Here is an 18125-nt window from a genome sequence, read left to right as displayed (position 1 = left end):
GTGATCGTGTACTCCAAAGAATAACAATGATTAGGTCACCCACCTTGCTTATCTTGGGTTCCCATCCTTAAAATAAGGGCAGCAATAGTTTTGCTTTTAAAAGAGCAGGATGAACTTGTTTATGTTTGAAGTATTAATTGTTGTTATTATTATTATTACTCATGTGGATGACAGGGAAGCACCTAATGAATTATGGTTACGTTACAATAGGCCGTGACTGCTGTTGTCGTGACTAACACAGGGTAAATTTACTAGGCTGCCTGTTTACACTAATGCAAACTCCACCACATACTTGCGGTCCATTACCAGCAGATCACCGTGGCCAGGAAGTTCTTATGGTGCAGATGGTTTTGTGTTACACCTCTGTCCTTTCCAAACACGGCAGCCTTGCTCATTCAGCGGAGTATCTCTGTGTGTGCCTCCAAACAGGAGCTGCCCAGCATGTGTCCTTACTGCCTTGCCATGGCAGGGTCTGTCTGGAGCAATTTCTTCCTTTCTGCTTTAAAAGATAGAATGAGAGAAGCAGGTCAGACTTCCAGCTGTTCATTTCTGATGCTTTCCATTGAGCGGGTTCTTTTGGCTATTAGAGAATCAAAGCAGAAAACCAAATCCCCTCCAAGTGTGTCTTTGCTCGAGACTAAACATTGCTCACCCTTTTTCCTTCATAGAGAGTGTTTCTAATTATATTCCATAACCATTTGCTAGAAATGACTTGGGGTGCGTGGGGTGATAAAATGGGGCGTTAAGCGTGTGTATTTGGGCAAGGAGGAGTGGCGTTGTCTCTGCTGTTGACTGTCAGGCGTGACGCCGTTTCCCCGGTTTGCAGCCGCTGCATGGGGAAGGACCAGCATTACAAATGAGTTGTCCTCCCTGGGAGCTCTGCCCAAATCTCCACAGGCCAAGCCACACCAGCCACACACACCTTTCGGGTCAGGGCCACCTTTTCCCGGCTGCCGCTGGCCTGTGGCCCACACCTCTGCATCCCCACGGAGGTTTTCGGTGCTCGCCTCTCCCTCCTCCCAGTGAATCTTCAGCCAAAGGCCAGCTCTGAAAGTTGGCTACATGGGGCGTTGCGTCAGCACAGCTCGTGATTCAGCAGTTGTACAAGTTTCATACCTGTTAGGGACATGCCAGAAACCACAAATGTTCCTTAAGCCAGCAACAGCAAAAGGAACTGGGAGTTTCCACTCAGGCAAAGACAATGTCTGCAGTAGATTGTCTTGCAAATTGGTTTTGTCTCATTGCCAAGAGATGAGAGCAGGAAAAGGATGCCAAGGGATGAGAGCAGGAGAACCAGCATCTGGATTTCTAGAGCCCCAAAAGCCTGAGATCTTTGAGAGAACAAGTGACACGTTACTCTACACTGAAGTCTTTTTAAAGGGAACAAAAGTCTTCCTGGAAGCAAGGCCATGAAACCATAAAGTATTTTAGGAAGATCCCAGGCTGTGTGAGATCAATTAAAAGAAAACACTCCTGAGGTGCATGGATGCAAAATGCAAACACCTCTGCGGGCGCCAGCTTGAAAATATCGTTATTCAAACAAGTGCTGGCACAGGAGCAGTCGCTGCGTGTCCGGGTGCCAGGGACCGGGCAGAAGGGCTGTCCTGCTGCTCACGGGGCAGTGGGGAACCCAAGAAGGGGCATCTCCTGGCATCCTGCGATGCCTCCTGCCAGCTCTGCCTGCCGGAGAGCCAGGAACACCTGCCAACAATGGCAAGAGCGCTTCTCACTTAGCGTAGCAGAGGCTGGGACACAGCCTTATTAATTGCATTCAACTGTTGGCTCAAATGAATCGAGCTGGCAGGGAGAACGGTGACAGCAAGCGCTTGTGTTGCGAGCGCAGGACGCCTCGTTCCCTGTCTTCCTCCCGCTCGTTTGCACCCCATGCTCTGCGCAGGGATTTTAAGATCGGTGCAATTAATTTAGGTGTAAGGGGGAAGGATTGAACAATCGAGTGCTGGCAATAGAATAGGCGCTCTTTGCTCAGGGCTCGCAGTTGCGATGTAGCCAAGGTAAGTGATTGGCGAGCAGTTCTCTGCGAAGAGAGGAGCAGTCAAGGTGCACTGGGAGGAGCGGCAGGATCGCTGCCTGCTCAGGCCTGTGGGCGATGGCTCGCGATGGGGAAAAGTGGCACCATGTAAATGGATGGAGAGCGTGGGTGCGGGACAGGACAGGGAGGAACCAAGCCTGGTCCATCCTGCGTTGTGATCCTGCATTAAATTAAAACATCCCAGGCTAAGGCTGATGATGTTGAACCTCTTGTCAGGACATTCTCTCCTCTTCTTTCCCCCTCCCAAAGCAAAATTTTCTGGCAGGATGTGTTTAACAGTGTGTGTTGCAGGCAGAGGTGGGGATCCCCTTGAACTATGAACTGTTGAAGGCGCGGGAATCCGCTCGGAATTGCCTTGAAGTCATTTTCCCAACACGCTTGGATTGTTAAGTGTGTGCCAGATCCCCATAAGGGCTGCTTGGCTGTGATCAAACAGAAGGCTTAATGACGGGAGATGCAAATGATTGCTATGGCTGCTGGTCAAAGATCATCTGAGCAGAAGTGGGAGGCTGCGTTCTCACGGAGCAGCTCTGAGTTAGGGTGATGTGAGGTGGGGGTTGGAGCAGCTGCAACGTGCACTGATGGGTCTGGAGGTCACATAAGGGCTCAGTTGTGAACAAGGGGCAAAATGTACCAACAAGGCTTTAGCAGGACTCTGAGCTCTGCCAGAGTTTGGTGTGGCTTTGAAAAAGTTGAATTTGACAAATAATTTTAAGGATAAATAGAGAGCAAGAGGGAAAAATAGTTCCCTTAGCGCGGCTTGGGCTTTCCCATCAACTCCTGCGGTGCATAACCAAGAGATTACATTCCCTTCGCTGTCTCCATGTACTCATACACTCTGCTGTGTGCTGGGTTTGATAGTGAAGTGTGTCACTGCTTGGTTTGGGCTTCTGCCTGGAAAAAATACATACCTGGCACCCACCCAAGAGCTACTTCTAGCAGGGGTTCCTAGAAGAAAGTGTGGCAACTTCAGAAAACAAGGAATTGCCAAATAATCTTGTAGAGATCAGCAAACTAACACCCCACCTGTAATACCAACAGCCCTACATCCAAGGAAGAATCGGTACCAAATGGCTTAATGAAGGAAACACCGCCAAGAATCAACAAGAACAGCCTAAGAGCCCTGCACAAGATGCCACGTCACGGGCAGCAGCCCATGTGAAAGATTGTAAGAGCTTTTTGTCCATCTGACAAACCCCTTGGAAACAAACCCTGAGGATGCAAAGACTCGATTCTCCAGTGACATGGCACAGTGTCTTTGAAGACAATCTGTGCTTCAGACCCTTCTAGTCCTCCAGCCTTTAGTGGTTTTGCTGCTCATCTTCAGTAAAGGATCTGCTAAAGAAGAAAATACCCCTCTGGGGTTACCTCTGAAGTGGGATCCTCTACAGCTGCTGGACTGGTTGTTCCAATCAGGTAGATGCAATTTTGCTTCAAATGTTGTTTCCCCTTTGATAACTCACAGACAGCAGATGTTTCTCTCACCTTGCCAGGAGCTGGTGGGCCCAGGTCTGCAGGGAAACCCAGACTTTATTTCTCACTCTGCCTGGCCGGCTATTGCAACGGGGTGACCTTGACCCTTCCTGGGCTAAGGGAGTTCAGTGTATAATTGAGCATTGAAATAAGTACGTAAAAAGAACAACAACAAAACCCCAACCAAAACCCCAAACCAGACATTGCCTAACTTCTATGTGGAACAGAGAGACCTGTCCAGTACATCACACCGCCTCCTTCCTGGTACTTGGCTGTAAACACCATTTATGTTGTGTGTTTACACAATCCATATGCTCCTTGCAGTTCTGTGATACTTTCACTTGTTCTACCCGCCGGACTAGTTGTAACAGGCCCTAAATTATGTTTTTTTTGTTGCTTTCTTACTTTAAACACCTGTAATTTCCCAGTTTATATGTCCAGAGAGGTTTTGCAGTCTTTAATTTACTATTATTCATAGATTTTATTGAGTCTTAGTTAACTTTTTAAAGCACCTTAATGGGCAGTGTCTTTTAAATTATATATGGTAAAACCTATAGAAACAAAGGAAAATTGACCCAATTTGTTATAGCTGGTTTACCTTGAGGTGGCTGAGCATCATTTCCCCGTTTTATTTTATTTCACAAGTTGCCCAACTCCCATCAGTTCAGATCACACCCAACCTCTGTCCTGAAGCAGCGCCCACATGCAGTGTGGCTGCTCCTCCTCCCTTCAGCACTGAGCCCAAACCCAACACGTCGTCAGTTATTTGAGGCAGGAGGTAGAAGACTGACATGATCTCGTGGAGTTTCCTTTTCCTGATGCTTACTGGAAACACGCAAAATGCTGTTTTTCTGAGCACTGCTGCGCCCTGCAAAACTTTGTCTGCATTTGTGGATCCGAAGACTTTGCATGCAGTACTTTGCCCCAAAATGATTCCCCTGCGCTTGCTCTCACTGCCGTCTCATTTATTTGCTTTTCTTTCTCTCTCTGTCATACAAACCTGCAAATTAGAGAGAAACTGCCGGAAACTTGTGTGGCTGCCGTTCCAAATGCAGCAGCGTGCGCCTGTGTTCCAGCTGGAGGCTGCTGCTGTCACAGCACTGTCTCACCATAAAGTGTGACTATTTCCTACAATCATCTGCAAAAAGTCTTTCAATTCTGCCGAACTTGTAACGCTGTCACGGAAATGACCAAGAAGCATTTTCTACAACTATATAATAACTACACGATGGCTAAAGGACTCTGTAGCTGTTAATGTATCCCCTTTATGCAGCAGAAGCTGCCATAAGCATCAGGATAATCTGTGCCCTTCCCGAGGTGTCCATCAAATGCTGTCTGGCGCATCGGTGAAGTGTGAGATGCAGCTCTGGTTTGTATGGTTGGAATATGTTTGAATATCAGCTACACTGTATCTGGATGCAGCATTAATTAAACAGAACGGCCCTGCTTCAGGCCCCAATGGACAAGCATCCACATGGCAACTGCGAGCCTTGTCGGCAGCAAGAGATTAAGGAATTAATTGGCAGGGTTAATCTTCACGTCAGGGTTGGAGATGAATTGTTAATTTGTTTGGATGAGTGTAAAGTCCTCTCCCAGTGATGGCAGGTGGGATCACATGAGAAAAAGCCTGCGAAGCTGCCCTTCCTGGGGACCTTTCTATTTAACACCTCCTGCAAACAGACCGCTCATAGTCTTTGCCCCCGACGTGCGAGACTCCTGTGCAGGGTCGGAGGAGCAGGTTGTGCCGCTCACGTCCGGGCAGATGACAGCACAGCGGCTCTGAGACGTGGGAGGGCCCGGCTGCAGCGTGGGAGGGCCCCTGCGTGTTACAGTTTTTCCTTCTGATCTGGCTCCCTTGCACCAAGCAGATCCCATCGCTGTGTTGCAGATCCCAGATCAGGCCAACCTGCTCTAGGATCTCGGAGTGAGGGACAGAGGGATGTGATGCCACTGAAAAGCTGCTGTTGGGGCAAGTGGTACCAGCCTTGCACACAGCCTGCAGAACTTGACAGGTCTGTATGGACACTAAACCCCCTCAGACACTTCTCTCATCCTCCCAGACACTGTCGTCTGAGAATCTGTTGGATCAGTCAATGATTTTCCCTTTCTGCTTTCACTTTACACTCAGGTCAGCAGAATATTCTCTATTATCTTTCTAATCTGTTAAGGCTAATGCACTGGTCACATCAAATTAAGATGTAAGAGAAAAGCACTTCAGGGCTTCCGTTTTTTCAGTGTTACTGAGCAGTTTTGCTGGAGGTGGGAGAGCAGGGCCAGGGTGTCAGTGCAGGTCTGGGACACTGGGAACAGCTGGAAGGAAAGCAGAAGGGCTGGGCTGATGTTTGGGGTGATGCTTTTTGTTAGGGTGTCACAGCTGCTGAGCGCTAAGTAAAAATACGTTTGACATGAAACTTACTTAGCTGTCCTTAATCTGACCACAGTCACTTGTTACTTGAGACCAGAAATAATAAGAAAGTCCCCCATCAACTGACATAGCCTATATCTTGTGTATTGAAATACCGATATTTTGGGCTGCTCTGCATTCTTTGGGTTGAGGCAATCTATTTGCAGGTGTGTCTATCAAGCACCAGCACTTGCTCCTACTTTCACCTTGCATTTCATGTTCTTGTGACAGGCAGATGGTTGAATGTAAGCCAAAACTGAGAAGGATTTTCTCTTTTCTTTTGAAGGGATGGGTGCTCAGAGATTTATCAGTAATACAGTTGTACTTGATCAGATAGAGCCTGTCCTGTGTAACTAAGGCAGCCCACAGCACGTTGCCGGCATAAGCAGCTACTCCAGTAAAGTCCCACGTGAGCTGCCATTTTGCATTCCATGTGGAACTGTGTTTTTAGGTTGTTTTGACTTCTCTTTGTTGTCCTAAAATGCCAATAATGTGGTGATGTTCTACTACAGCTTTTGTGTGTCATTTCATATTAATGGTTAAAAAATTATGACCACTACATAATTTGGAACAAGACTGTCACCCTGTTTATCCCACGTATAAAATTTTAGTGTTAAAAGTGAATTACTGGGTTCATCATAGACCTAATTAGTTCTTTAGAGAATCTGCTTTGTGCAGGAGCCTGTACTATCTGTATTGATGTTAACATATTATATAATCAGCTTTACCAAACGCAGCAGTCTGACAAGCCGGTTTCTGTGTCCCTGTGCTCATTCATCACGCTAAGGAGAGTACTAAAAATCAGCAGAATTCTACTAGAATGCAGGCATTTCTGCTGCGGGGTTTTTTGGGGGTAGTGGAGCAGTTATTGTCTACAAATCATCTTTGTGTGTACACTGTGCTCTCCAAACCCTTCTTTATTGATACATATATATAGAGAGAGAGTAGAGATTTTACAAAACAAGTTAGATGCTCCCTTTAGCTGTTCAAATTGGGTGGTGAAGTAATGGAATGTGCTATTTTGATAGTTTGGGACATGCCCCAGCAGTCGATGTGTTTCAGTACAAACATCAGTGTCAGAGTTGCAAACAACAAGCCTGCAGTACCTGCTCTGTCCCTGTATGGCAGAGCAAATCTTTTACTACCTGTTTAATCACTAAACATACTTTGATAGACAATTGCAATTTGTCAACAGAAGTAATACCCTATAAAACTTAACAGTGGATGAAGTGGAATTTTACTGTGTTATTTTTGGATCATTTGTAAGAGAACTTTTAGAAATCTAAGACCAGAATTTAAGGTTTTGCATTTTCCTTTCTAGGAGTCGTGGCCCCTTCTGCAAGTTCCAGTGCTTCAGCACCATGACCTGAGCAGCAGCTTCACTTGGATTTTCCACAAGAGGTTTCCCGTCTTCCCTCAAAAGTGGCCACAGGAAGAAGAAACCAACAGTTCTGTTTGTTGTTCCTCAAATCTTCAGGAGGCAGGACCCTGGCAGGGATTTCATCATCTCCTTTACAGCTTAGGTAAGTTATGTGGCAGACACAACTCAACACAATTTGTCATCTGTTTCTCCATGGTAGCATCTACTCTACTTTAGTCATGCTGTACAATGGTTACAAGGTTGTTGCGATATGTTTAGATCAATAAAATACCCAGTAAAGATAATCTTGTCTAAAGGAAACACAGTAAAATGTCCTGTAAGATTAATACATGAGATAAGAAATCCAATTAGAGCACAGAACCTGCCACTTCAATCATTATGGGTAAGATACAATTAACTCTGTATATTGTATACTAACTATAGGTGGGATCAGGCCATGTTTGATAAAATTGTTCCAATTCTTAGTTATGGATAGTTCAGGAAACCAAAGCAGTGACAGATGAAGTTCCCAGATCAGAAAAGAGTTAGGAGATCTGTATGCATTCCAAGTTGGTAGAATACAGGTACTTTTTGACATTGCAACCATTTGTCTGAGACAGCCCAAGCCAGAGATGAGCAGCACTGCGTAAGTTTGACACTTTTATTAACAAAGAACCCATGGGGCTCATTCATTAGTACAAAATACAATCATGTTCTTGTATGTTAAACAGCATTTTTTTTTAATTTAGTCTCTTTTAAACTGTTTCACAGTTGTCAAAACAAAGCCCCTGCATATTGAACTTATTATTGTGCAAACAGTGATTATTTTAAGGATCAATTTCTGCACTAAGCCCACTGTCAGAGAGCAGAATTTAATCTTGTTTTCACCCCTCCTTTGAAGGGCCATGTGTGCTTCCTAAGAAACACATTCTACTTGTCTTTTTTTTTTTTTTGCAGCAAACAATCTAAGGCCACAGTTTATCTGCAAATAATAAAAAACAACTCAGATTTTAGGAAAAAAAGAAAAAAAGACCGCACATCTTTACCCTTCATGCTCTTGTTTGCTTGACCATGTTTATAGCAGGTAGCACACATCACCTATCAGGTATTACAGTCCAAAAAAGCACCTAACATTCTTTAAGCTAATATTCTGAATTATTAACATGCAAGTTAATACACAGCCATATTACTTTTCAAGTAACTATAATGGATCTGTTTAAGGAAAATATGCTTGTTCCCTTTCCAGGTGATGTGAATGGAAATCCTGCATTGATTGTATGGGCACGCCATCACTTAAATAAAAAGGCATGAGAGCTACATCTTGAGACTTAAGATAAATACTCATTTTTAGAATGTCTTTTCCAAAACATGCACTTGAATTTGGTTAAAGCTGCATTTGCTATAGAAGACAATACTTAGAGTTGCAAATGAAAAAAAATAACTGCAGTTTGGAAACGTCAATTTCAATCCGTGTCTTTTACACTCATGTAAAAGTAACTTGAGGTGAAGTGCTAGAAAGTAGACAATATAAGGAAGTCATACCAAAAGAAGACTAAAAATATATATCCGTGTATGCTGTAGAAAAATCTCTGCTTCTTAAATGAAGACAGATTTCATAAAAAATCATTTAAATTTTTTTTAAACTGCAGTTATCGATGAAATGAAGAAACTCAATTACTATGCTTGTAGTTATAAGAAAGTACAATGTTTCACCACACGAAGCACCGGGTTTTAACCCCAAACCCTTCTGTAAGACATATGGAGTAGTTCTAGCAGTTCAGAATCCCCTGTAGTTTCAAGACTCAACTGTAAACATGCATATTGAGAATTCTGTGTTTCTGCTTCTTTAAGTGATCTGTTGGTGGTGGCTTATTTATTCCAACTGATGCTTGGCAGGAAGCAAACATTCTACTTTTAATGAAGGCAGCAGAAGGGCCAAGGAAAATGCTGCGCCTTCACTCTAGCAGCAACAAACTCTCACTGTTCTAAATGACCTGAGGAAGAAAACATTTAAATATTGCACCAAAACAAAATTTAACAGCAAAAACAAGAAAACACACAAACAAAAGACAGTATGGATAGCAAATGACCAGTGCAGCCTCTGACAATAGATCTCTAGACAAAAATGCAGGAGTAATGCAAAGCTTTGTGCCATTACCAGAGGATTTTGTTCCCCTGATGTCTGCTTTCACTTCAGTTATAAGCTATGTCTATTCTGGGTATATTTACACCTCTCCCTATGCCTCCTATCTCATTCACTAACCACAGAAACCATTTAGGGTCCCTTTTAGAACCTTGAAGTATACTGGAACTTTAGCAAGACTTTTTTTGGTCTCAAATCTGACCGTAAGTAAATATCCAAAACAGAGGTAGGCTTATAAAGGCTTCTGAATAAATAAGTATAGTCCATTTTGCTAAGTATACCTGCTGCTGGCAAAAGGCATCTCCCTTGCCATGCTTCCCCTTACCATGCTATCCATAGGCTTAAGATGCAGAAAAAGAACTCACAGTAGAAGAGGCTAGAATAATTCCCTTAAGAAATCCCTTGAAAGAAAGCATAGTGCATAAGCTCTTATCAAAGTTCCATTTTCTTTTACATACTTGTGTCTTTCATTCAGTAAATGGTTGCCTTCATCATATTGCGTAATAGCTATTCTGTCATTCATGATGTCTTTAGAATCATTATGAATGATGAAATAGTACCACTTGGCAGTAGTTAGAAGGGCAGGTTCTCATGAAATACAAAGTTAAGCTGGAGTGAAGACTTCACTCTACATTTTAGCAGTGTTCCTTTCCTGGATGTGGTCAGTGCAAAACTGAAGCCCCTTGAACACTGGAATCTTTTGGAAATGTTTTCTTATCCCACATTCTGTTCTACTATGCAAGTTCGCAACATCAACGTAATTTCTTCTGGCATGTTTCAAACAAAATATAAATTCTTTTCTCTTCAGAAGATCCTTACATCTCCTCGTACTTTATGTAGTATATCCACTTTGTAGAAAGCTTTCATTATTTTCAGGTACTTCTCAAGTATCCCAAGTGTAGCTGCTCCCGCAGTATCCTCTGTGCAGACTAATCCAGCAGATTCTCTTCCATCATCAAACGTGCTCAATACCTCCCTCTCCATTCTCCTTTGCCTTTCCTGTACACAAACTTATATTTCAAAGAAGAAAACCGTTTCTTTTTTAGCTGCACTATCAGCTTAAGCAGCAGAAAGATTAAGACATTCATCACAATGATGCTCATTACAAATCTTCTTCAGAGCATGAATGAAACGGGCTGAACTTCTTCTACATCAGCTGGATGTGGATCGATCTAGAGAGAGAAGAAAGGTAACAATTACTGCCTATCATTCTTCCAGTTCTGTAAGTGTGGTTTTTGTTTGTTTTTGTGTGTGTGTGGTTTTTGTTTTCTCCATCTGACAATAAAAACACCACCTGCTCTTTATTTTTTTACCTCCGAATAAAGAGGTGGAGGCTGAAACCGGAACTCTTGGATGTAAGCAAAGACAGGACAACACAACTGTTCCTCGCAGTCAATTGGTGGTGGATAAGCAGGAACATGTCTGGAGAACTCTTCCTCAGACACTACATCAGCGTAATTTGGTGGTGCTGAAACACAAGAGGTGCTACAGTCAAATTTAAAACTATTCACTCACAGAAAGACAACAGATGTATTACAGTATCCAAGACCATGGAGATTGTATTTATTAAACATTGTACTATTGTCAAATGGTAGAAAATGCATTATACTCAAATACTGTAACTAGAATTATGTTTTTAGTAAGCTTAGGTGATTCAGCAGGAACACAACAGATGCTTTTAGCATTCAACCTGTATCAAGATATGTTTAGTAATGATTAACTTTAAGGTGTCTACCTCCAAAGGAGCACTCCCACTATCAAGTTATTTCAAGGTTCGGCTCAAAGTAGTCAGATGGGGTAAAGCGAGACATTAAAAAGGCTAGAGTTAGGGTGCCCTCACCAATCCTTTTGTAACTTGATTTAGATTTATGTGCTTCCCTTCTCATCAGTCAGACTTTAACATCGCTGCTGGTGCCCTTAACCTGGCACCACTACCCTTCTGCTGCCGCCAGTACTGTGCTGTGTCATGAAGAGTTCAATATGGATTTACCTTCGGGGTGTTCTGGCATGGTCAGCGCCAGCCAACTCATATCCATACCAAACTGGCTGGTAATGCTGGAGTTTCTGCTTGCAAATCCAATACATGGAATTGTGCCAATCACCAGAGGCATTTCAATCATCAATTTCTTAGCACCAGGAATATGGATATACACCTATGTGACAACCCCCAAGTAAAAGAAAATAACATCATGAGACCCCATAGAATTGCTGCTCCCAGAAGCTGCCATACTCCCCATACTGCAGACTGTTTAAAAATTAGTTTTCTCATCCTAGACACATTTAGCGAATACTCTGGCAGCTTCCCTTACTGTCAGCAACTGCCTTCTTTATGTACCTTGTCTCTAAATGACATGAAAAAGTACAAACCAGGTTCACAAAAATTACCCACTTAACTTTCAGTCCTCTCTTCCTATTTTAGAAATTAATGACTTAAAGAACCAATTCAGCTTGAACTACTTTCCCCCGATAACCTCTGCAGATCTAAAACTAAGCTGCTTCTTCCTCAGAAACATTTTTCCATTTTCCCCATGATGCCAATCTTTCAGAATCTCCTAATGATATTCAGTCCCTATATGGTATATTACATTTACTTATGTTTGTTGTCGTTCCCAAATTCAAAATCTCAGAGTTGCTCAGTAGAGAAACAACTTCTATTCCCAACTCAATGCATTATTCAAGAGTATGTAACATTTGTAATAAAAATTCCATACTTACAGCTAATGAATATTCTACTCTAATGATACAGCAGTCAAGTATAGAGGGGGATACAGGTGGGATTTTCAGAGTCTTCCCGTTCCAGGTATCTGTACTCCCAGAGGCAATGTGGTTTCCTCGGACGTTGGCAACCATCTGACGGAAAGTTTTTGTCTTCCCGCTGGCCAGGTAAGTTTGTGTTTGGAAAATGGCAGCTTTTGGAACAATCAAACGAGAAGAGCAGTTCTCAATTTCTGCATAGATGGGTATGGCTTCTCCTTAAAGACAGAAAAAGTTCAATGAATAATTCGTATTTACCAGCTTTCCTCGGGGAGTATCAAAGCATGTTATGCAGCACATACATCATCTGCAGTGTAATGAGAACAATAGTTGTTAGTTTCCTCAAGCTAGTTATCTTTTTGCAGAGTGGCATCCAGGCAGAATTACAGCCACCTACTACATTATATGTATAAAGAGCAATTCATTTTGAAACATTAAACATAATATGAACAAGCTCTAAAAGCTTTATTTGCAAATTATGCACCAATCTTCCTTTCATATAGTATTCAGTCAATTCTGGAGTGTTGTATTTTATTTCCTCAATGTATCCAGTGTTATCAAGATGACAAAGAAGCTGCTAAAGCTTACTCTTAAAGAAGCGTAAACCTACAGGAGCGGGACATCCGCAATTAAGTATTTTATCCCAAATAAAAGCATTTCACACTCAAATGTTTATGGCTTTTCCATAAGATTACTGACTATTTCTACTCCCATGGAAGGAGTAAGGGGCAAGGCAAGATGACTTTTGTTGAAGCAAGTTCACATAGATCTCAGTTTGCTACCTACTAAACAGAACTATTCTTTCAACTATAAAGTGTTGGCTTCAGAGAGATAAAAAAATCCCTATTAGATGTTTAATATTCACATTTTGAAGGTAACTACTCTTACCATTACAGTATCCCTTCCTCTCAATTTTGGCACTGAGAGACACTGGCCCAGAGGTGAAAAACCAACAGCCAACCATCTTCTCCTGACTTCTTAGAACAGGTGTCTATAAAATATAAGTATTTTTCATTTTATGGTATAAAGCTATTTATCACTTGCAGGTTAAATTTATGCATATCAGTCATTGCAATCTATCTCTAAAATCCACGTGATTTGAACCACTGTACTGCTCAACGCAACTGGAGTTTTGCCACCATGTAAAATGAACCAAGGTTTGGCTGTCTGAACATAAGGCTGGTATGAAATTCCCATCTGCATTTAGACTGTATCAACCAGGTAACACAGAAATCGAAGTGCATTTGCACGTAATCTGTCTTCAAAAAGACTGACTGAGCAAAATGTATAGGTGTGACATTTTAAAGGGCTAGTGGAGTACTGCAGTGCTTGTGCCTCAACACAGAAGAATGTAGAATTTTACCTGCTTATATATTAGTTGCTTGCAGGCAAACTGTTTTTACCTTTGTGTCCTTCATAAGAAAGGACAAATGTGTAGACTAGGTTAAGGTGATGCATCTTCCTAGCTTGCAAGCCACGCAACCCCCCAAAAAATTAGGCTCATGACAAAGACCATCTTAATTATTCATGGAGGAAGGTCACATTTACAGTGTCTGTAAAATCTTCATTAGAATAAACTTACAAGATACAAGTACATGTCAAGGGTCCAAGGCAGGAGTCAAGCTACATTAAATCATTTACTGGGCACTAGTGCCCAGTCAGTATGAGGTATAAAATTTGTGGTGTTTTGCACTGTTTTGGTGGTAGCCTTGGAATCCCTCAAAACGGGCACTGCCTGCTTTGTGTGCCACACAACACTCTCCTCTGCAATAACCTACAGTCCTTGCAATATCTGATGTGCTGCCTTCATGCTCCTAACATAGACTGTCAAATATAACGACTTTATTCTCCTTACAGATTCACCACCAAAATACTTCTCTAAGTTCTCTCCAGAGAGAAAGATAAAACTGTAAGCATATAAAGAGAAAAAAATCCTGCTCAAAACATCTCTTATCTACGTTCATATCATGATGAAAAGTTAAAATTATCCTAGCATTTTAACTAAAATAGAAATTACTCATTCGTATTTAAATGAATAACCATTTAGATGCAGTTGCTATCATGAAAGTCCAAGGTATAATTTTATATTATTTTCATAATATGGGTTGAGATAAAAGAATCCAGCTCATTAGCTTCCATCTTGCCTATTTTCTCATTACTTAATGCCTGATCTTTCTTATTACTCTACAGTATCTCTAGCGATTATTAGAAACTCAATGCTTTAATGTGGCCAAATCTGTCATAAGGAAATAACTGAAAAGATCTCTGCAGCAGCTGCATGCACACACTTAATGTTAGAAAACGACATGCAAAATGGAAGGATACGTAACATAATGGGCATAGCATAAATGACAGGCTGGGCATGATTAATACTCTTCTCTAATTACTGTTCCTCAACCTACTATTATTGTAGAGTTTAGGACACTGCAGCCCTGTGAATGTAGTTGCTCTGGTAAGAGTAACTACTTCATGCTTGTGCATTATTATTATTAAGCCTTATTTATGCATCTGAAGCCTGCATAACTTTTTGGCAAGAGCACATCTGCCAGCAGGGATGTAATCAATGGTATTAAAAAAAGCCACTCTGTTTGCTATTCACACAACCTAAGATCATCTATTTATAGAGAAAAGCTTAGGGAGCTTATATGCTTTCAGAAGTCAGAAAATGACACTCCAGAATAACATGGAAATGGTTATGGCTGGATGTGAACTGCTGCTTGGAAATGATTTTTTTGCAGCTGGCTTTAAAGGGGGGAGGAGGAGGAGCGAAGGACCCTCTTACCAATAAAGCTGGGGAGCTGACATCAATATGGCTAATGACCTGGAGCTCTGTCTGTACGCTCTGATCAGGTGCTGCAGGCCTCTCCAGAATTGCTCTGACGTAGTACTGAATGCTGCCGTACTTCCCAGCAAAAGAGGTCACCAGGGGTCTGAAACAAGCAGTCAGAACAGCATTCCTGTAAGTTCATAGTTCAGTTCTGAACATTGACATTTCCTGCATACATACATATTTCCCAATTTACAGCTCGTACTTTTAGGGCCTTAAAGGGAAACTGAAGCAAACAAGGCACTTCTATGTGGTGGTTGGTTAAGACAAACATATAAAGCTGACCTATCAGTTTGATATTCAAAAAACATATTAGGTTAGTGTTGCACAACAAGCAGTGTCTAGCACAATCCCTTCAGGTTGGATTATTTAACTTACTCTTGAGGGAGTTGAAAGCTGAATGGAAATTCGTGTCTTCCATCTAGAAGGATTAAGCTTTCCTCACCTGTGGGATAAAAATGAATAGTATGTTTTAGTTATTCCATAAATAGAAGAACAAAGCAGATGCTTTTATAATTTATTTATGTATAAAACCACCCAGATGTAAGGGACTAGGAGGAGTTTTTATTGATCCCAGTGGGTTCTGGATTGGAGCCCATGCTTTATTTATGCTGTGATTTCAATGAAAAAAAAAAAATCAAGGAAACATGGAGACCTTGAGTTTCAGTTCAGGACTCTGGCCAATTTCTAATCCAAAATGGCTTCTGGAAAGCATAAACTTTCCTTTTGAACAGGGCAGCAATTGATCTACTTTTCCAATTAACAATTAAACTAATTTTTTGTGCCAAAAGGCTGCATTTTATGGTCAGTGTTAGGAAATACTATTAATGGATGTAATCTTAGTATATTCATAGCGGACCTACTGTAGTACAATTTTTAAAGGCCTATGTTTACCTTTCCTACAGATAAACCTGAGATGCGTTTCACCCTTACAGAATGAAATGCCATTTTGCCTTTTCAACGCTGCCACAGTGCCGCAGCGTCTGAGTGACACAGCTGCCAGCCGGAGACCTTTGCGACAAAGAGTCGTCCAGCCATGGCAGGAGGAGCCCAGCGGCTCCACGGCTCTTCCACAGGCAGCTTCCAGACGCTGCTTACAGAGCACAACCAACGCTCCGGTGCCCGATGTCATTCGTGGCAGAGCCAACTTCCGCGAGAAGCCGACGCCGGCTGTAGCTGCGGATCGTCTTCTGCGTTTTTCAGCCGTTTTTTGCGCAAAAGATGAAGCGATGAAGGTGCAGCCAGCCTGCCCTGGGCACACACCTGCCCGCGGATCCAGTGCGGGAGCGCTGTCCCCGCTGGCCGGGCACCCACCGCGGCCTCACGCCCTTCCTCAGCACCCAGACCGACGCGGGTTTCTCCTCCTCAGAGGTTTCACCCGCAGCGTCTCTGGGAAGAGCTGCCGCGGGCGCCTTCCCGCCGCGGGTGCCCAGGGCCCGCCCGCCTCCCCCGGGGAGCAGGGGGGCTCAGCTCCGGACCCGACCCCGCCGCCTTCCACCGCGGAGGAGGCGCCAGTGCCCCCGGTCCCACCCCCGCAGTGGCTGCGGCCGCCCGGGAAACCTCCCCCCAGGAAACCTCCCCCAGGGAGCCCCGACCCGCCCCCGCGCCCCCCCCGGCCGCCCCTCACCTTCTGGCGGGTCCCGCAGGAGGCTCTGCCGGATGTCCAGGTACCGCACCTCCGCCTCCCGCCGCGGCCCCGGCGCTCTCGCCGCCACCCCCCAGGTTCCGGCCCCGGGGACAGCTCCCGAGCTCTCACTCCAAGCGACGCGGGCCCGGCCCGCAGCCTCCAGGCGCAGCCCGCGGAGCGGCAGCGGGCCCGCCAGCTCCAGCAGCACCTGGCCGGACACCGTGTCCCCGCTGCAGTAGCCGCCGCGCCGGGCCTCGTCCTCCAGCACCAGGGCCAGCGTCTTCACCGTTCCGCCGGCCCCGGGGCCCAGGCCCGGCCCGGCCGCCGCCATCGCTCCCCGGCTGCGGGGGAAGCCTGCGGCCGCCGTCGACGGTTGCTTTAAAACCCGCCCGTCTCCGCCAGAGCCCGCAGCGGAAAGTCCCGCCCCGGCCCGCTCCTCATTGGCCACCCCGCAGCTCCTCGCCCTACTATTCGCCGCGGGCTGCCCCTGGGCCCCCTCCTCATTGGTTCCTCGGCGGGAGCACGCTCCGCTTGCGTCACGCTGCGTGATCAGTGCGGCGGAGCCAATCGGCTGCGGACCGCGGCGCGTGGACAGCGCCCCGATTGGCAGGGCGGCTGCAGCTCCCTGCCGAGAGAGCCAATGGCGCGGCGCGGCTACCACGTGCACAGCCTGTGGATAAACAGGCAGGGAAGGGGCGGGGCGGGGGCGGTGCGAGGCTGTGGGGAGCCCGGAGCCGGGGGGCAGCGGGGCGACCCTCACCCTTCACCGCTCACCCCCGGGCGGGCCCGGGCAGCGGAGCCGCTGGGGTCCGGTGGGGTCCTTCGCTCTCCCACCGCCGGGCTGTGGTGGCCGCCCTGGCAGTGCCGAGGGTGGGCCTCACGCTGTGAGCAGGCGGGGGGCCCTGGTGGGCCTCGCTCCCTGTCGCGGCGGCTGAAGGAACAAGCGCTGGGCTGGGCACTGAGTCGCGTTCGGTGTCGGCTTCTCCCCGCCGACAGCCAGCCTGGCGGGGAGCGGTGAAGAGTGCGAAACAGTGCAGTGATGGGGTTAGTCCAGGAGGGCCCCACCGCCCCCTGAGCCCCTCATCCCGCGGGTGAGGGGAGCAAAGGGGCTGGTCTGTACCTGAGCCGTCCCGGGCTGCCCGCGGACCGCGCTGGCCACACAGCCGCTGGTCCTTCCTGCATTTTGTAAGCCAATAGATGCTCTGCTTCAAGTTTCTACAACCCCGCTGTTCAGTAACTAAAGGGCTGCACGGACCCGTGTCCTGTTACACCTGAGCAGTGGGGCGTCGACTTTTCCGTATGAACGTTCTATAGATAATACTTGGAAGATGTATCCACTAGCTTAAATGCAAGGTTTGCTGTTTTTTTCAACTTTTAGAAGTATGAGCTTAGGACAACTCGCAGAACCCATATGAAGACTGGAAGACGTGTCTGTGTTCATAGACGAGCGTGGCCAGACCCAGCAGCCCGACTGCAGTGAGGCTGCT

At 45.1% G+C, this 18125-nt stretch overlaps 1 protein-coding gene across 1 annotated transcript; it reads right to left on the bottom strand.

Annotated features, from left to right (window-relative positions):
- Positions 1-7934: 7934 nt before the first annotated feature.
- On the bottom strand, positions 7935-17041 carry ARRDC4 (arrestin domain containing 4). Its single transcript, XM_082060605.1, has 8 exons — positions 16639-17041; positions 15390-15456; positions 14967-15114; positions 13073-13175; positions 12146-12402; positions 11421-11583; positions 10744-10898; positions 7935-10602 (listed from the first exon to the last, which is right to left on the bottom strand). Exons 1-8 carry the CDS (start codon positions 16967-16969, stop codon positions 10546-10548), a joined length of 1281 nt encoding a protein of 426 aa, XP_081916731.1. The 5' UTR covers positions 16970-17041; the 3' UTR covers positions 7935-10545.
- Positions 17042-18125: the final 1084 nt, after the last annotated feature.

Source organism: Streptopelia decaocto (genome assembly GCF_964273445.1).
Source record: "Streptopelia decaocto genome assembly, chromosome: 9".
Taxonomy (NCBI): domain Eukaryota; kingdom Metazoa; phylum Chordata; class Aves; order Columbiformes; family Columbidae; genus Streptopelia; species Streptopelia decaocto.
This window is presented reverse-complemented; position numbering and strand designations above follow the sequence as displayed.

Excerpts from the sequence above, each read along its gene's own strand:
- ARRDC4 (XM_082060605.1), bottom strand. The coding sequence starts at position 16,969 with ATGGCGGCGGCCGGGCCGGGCCTGGGCCCCGGGGCCGGCGGAACGGTG. Across the intron at positions 13,176-14,966 it reads TCAGCTCCCCAGCTTTATTG|ACACCTGTTCTAAGAAGTCA; the intron begins GTAAGAGGGTCC and ends TATATTTTATAG. Across the intron at positions 12,403-13,072 it reads GAGGAAGGGATACTGTAATG|GAGAAGCCATACCCATCTAT; the intron begins GTAAGAGTAGTT and ends TCTGTCTTTAAG.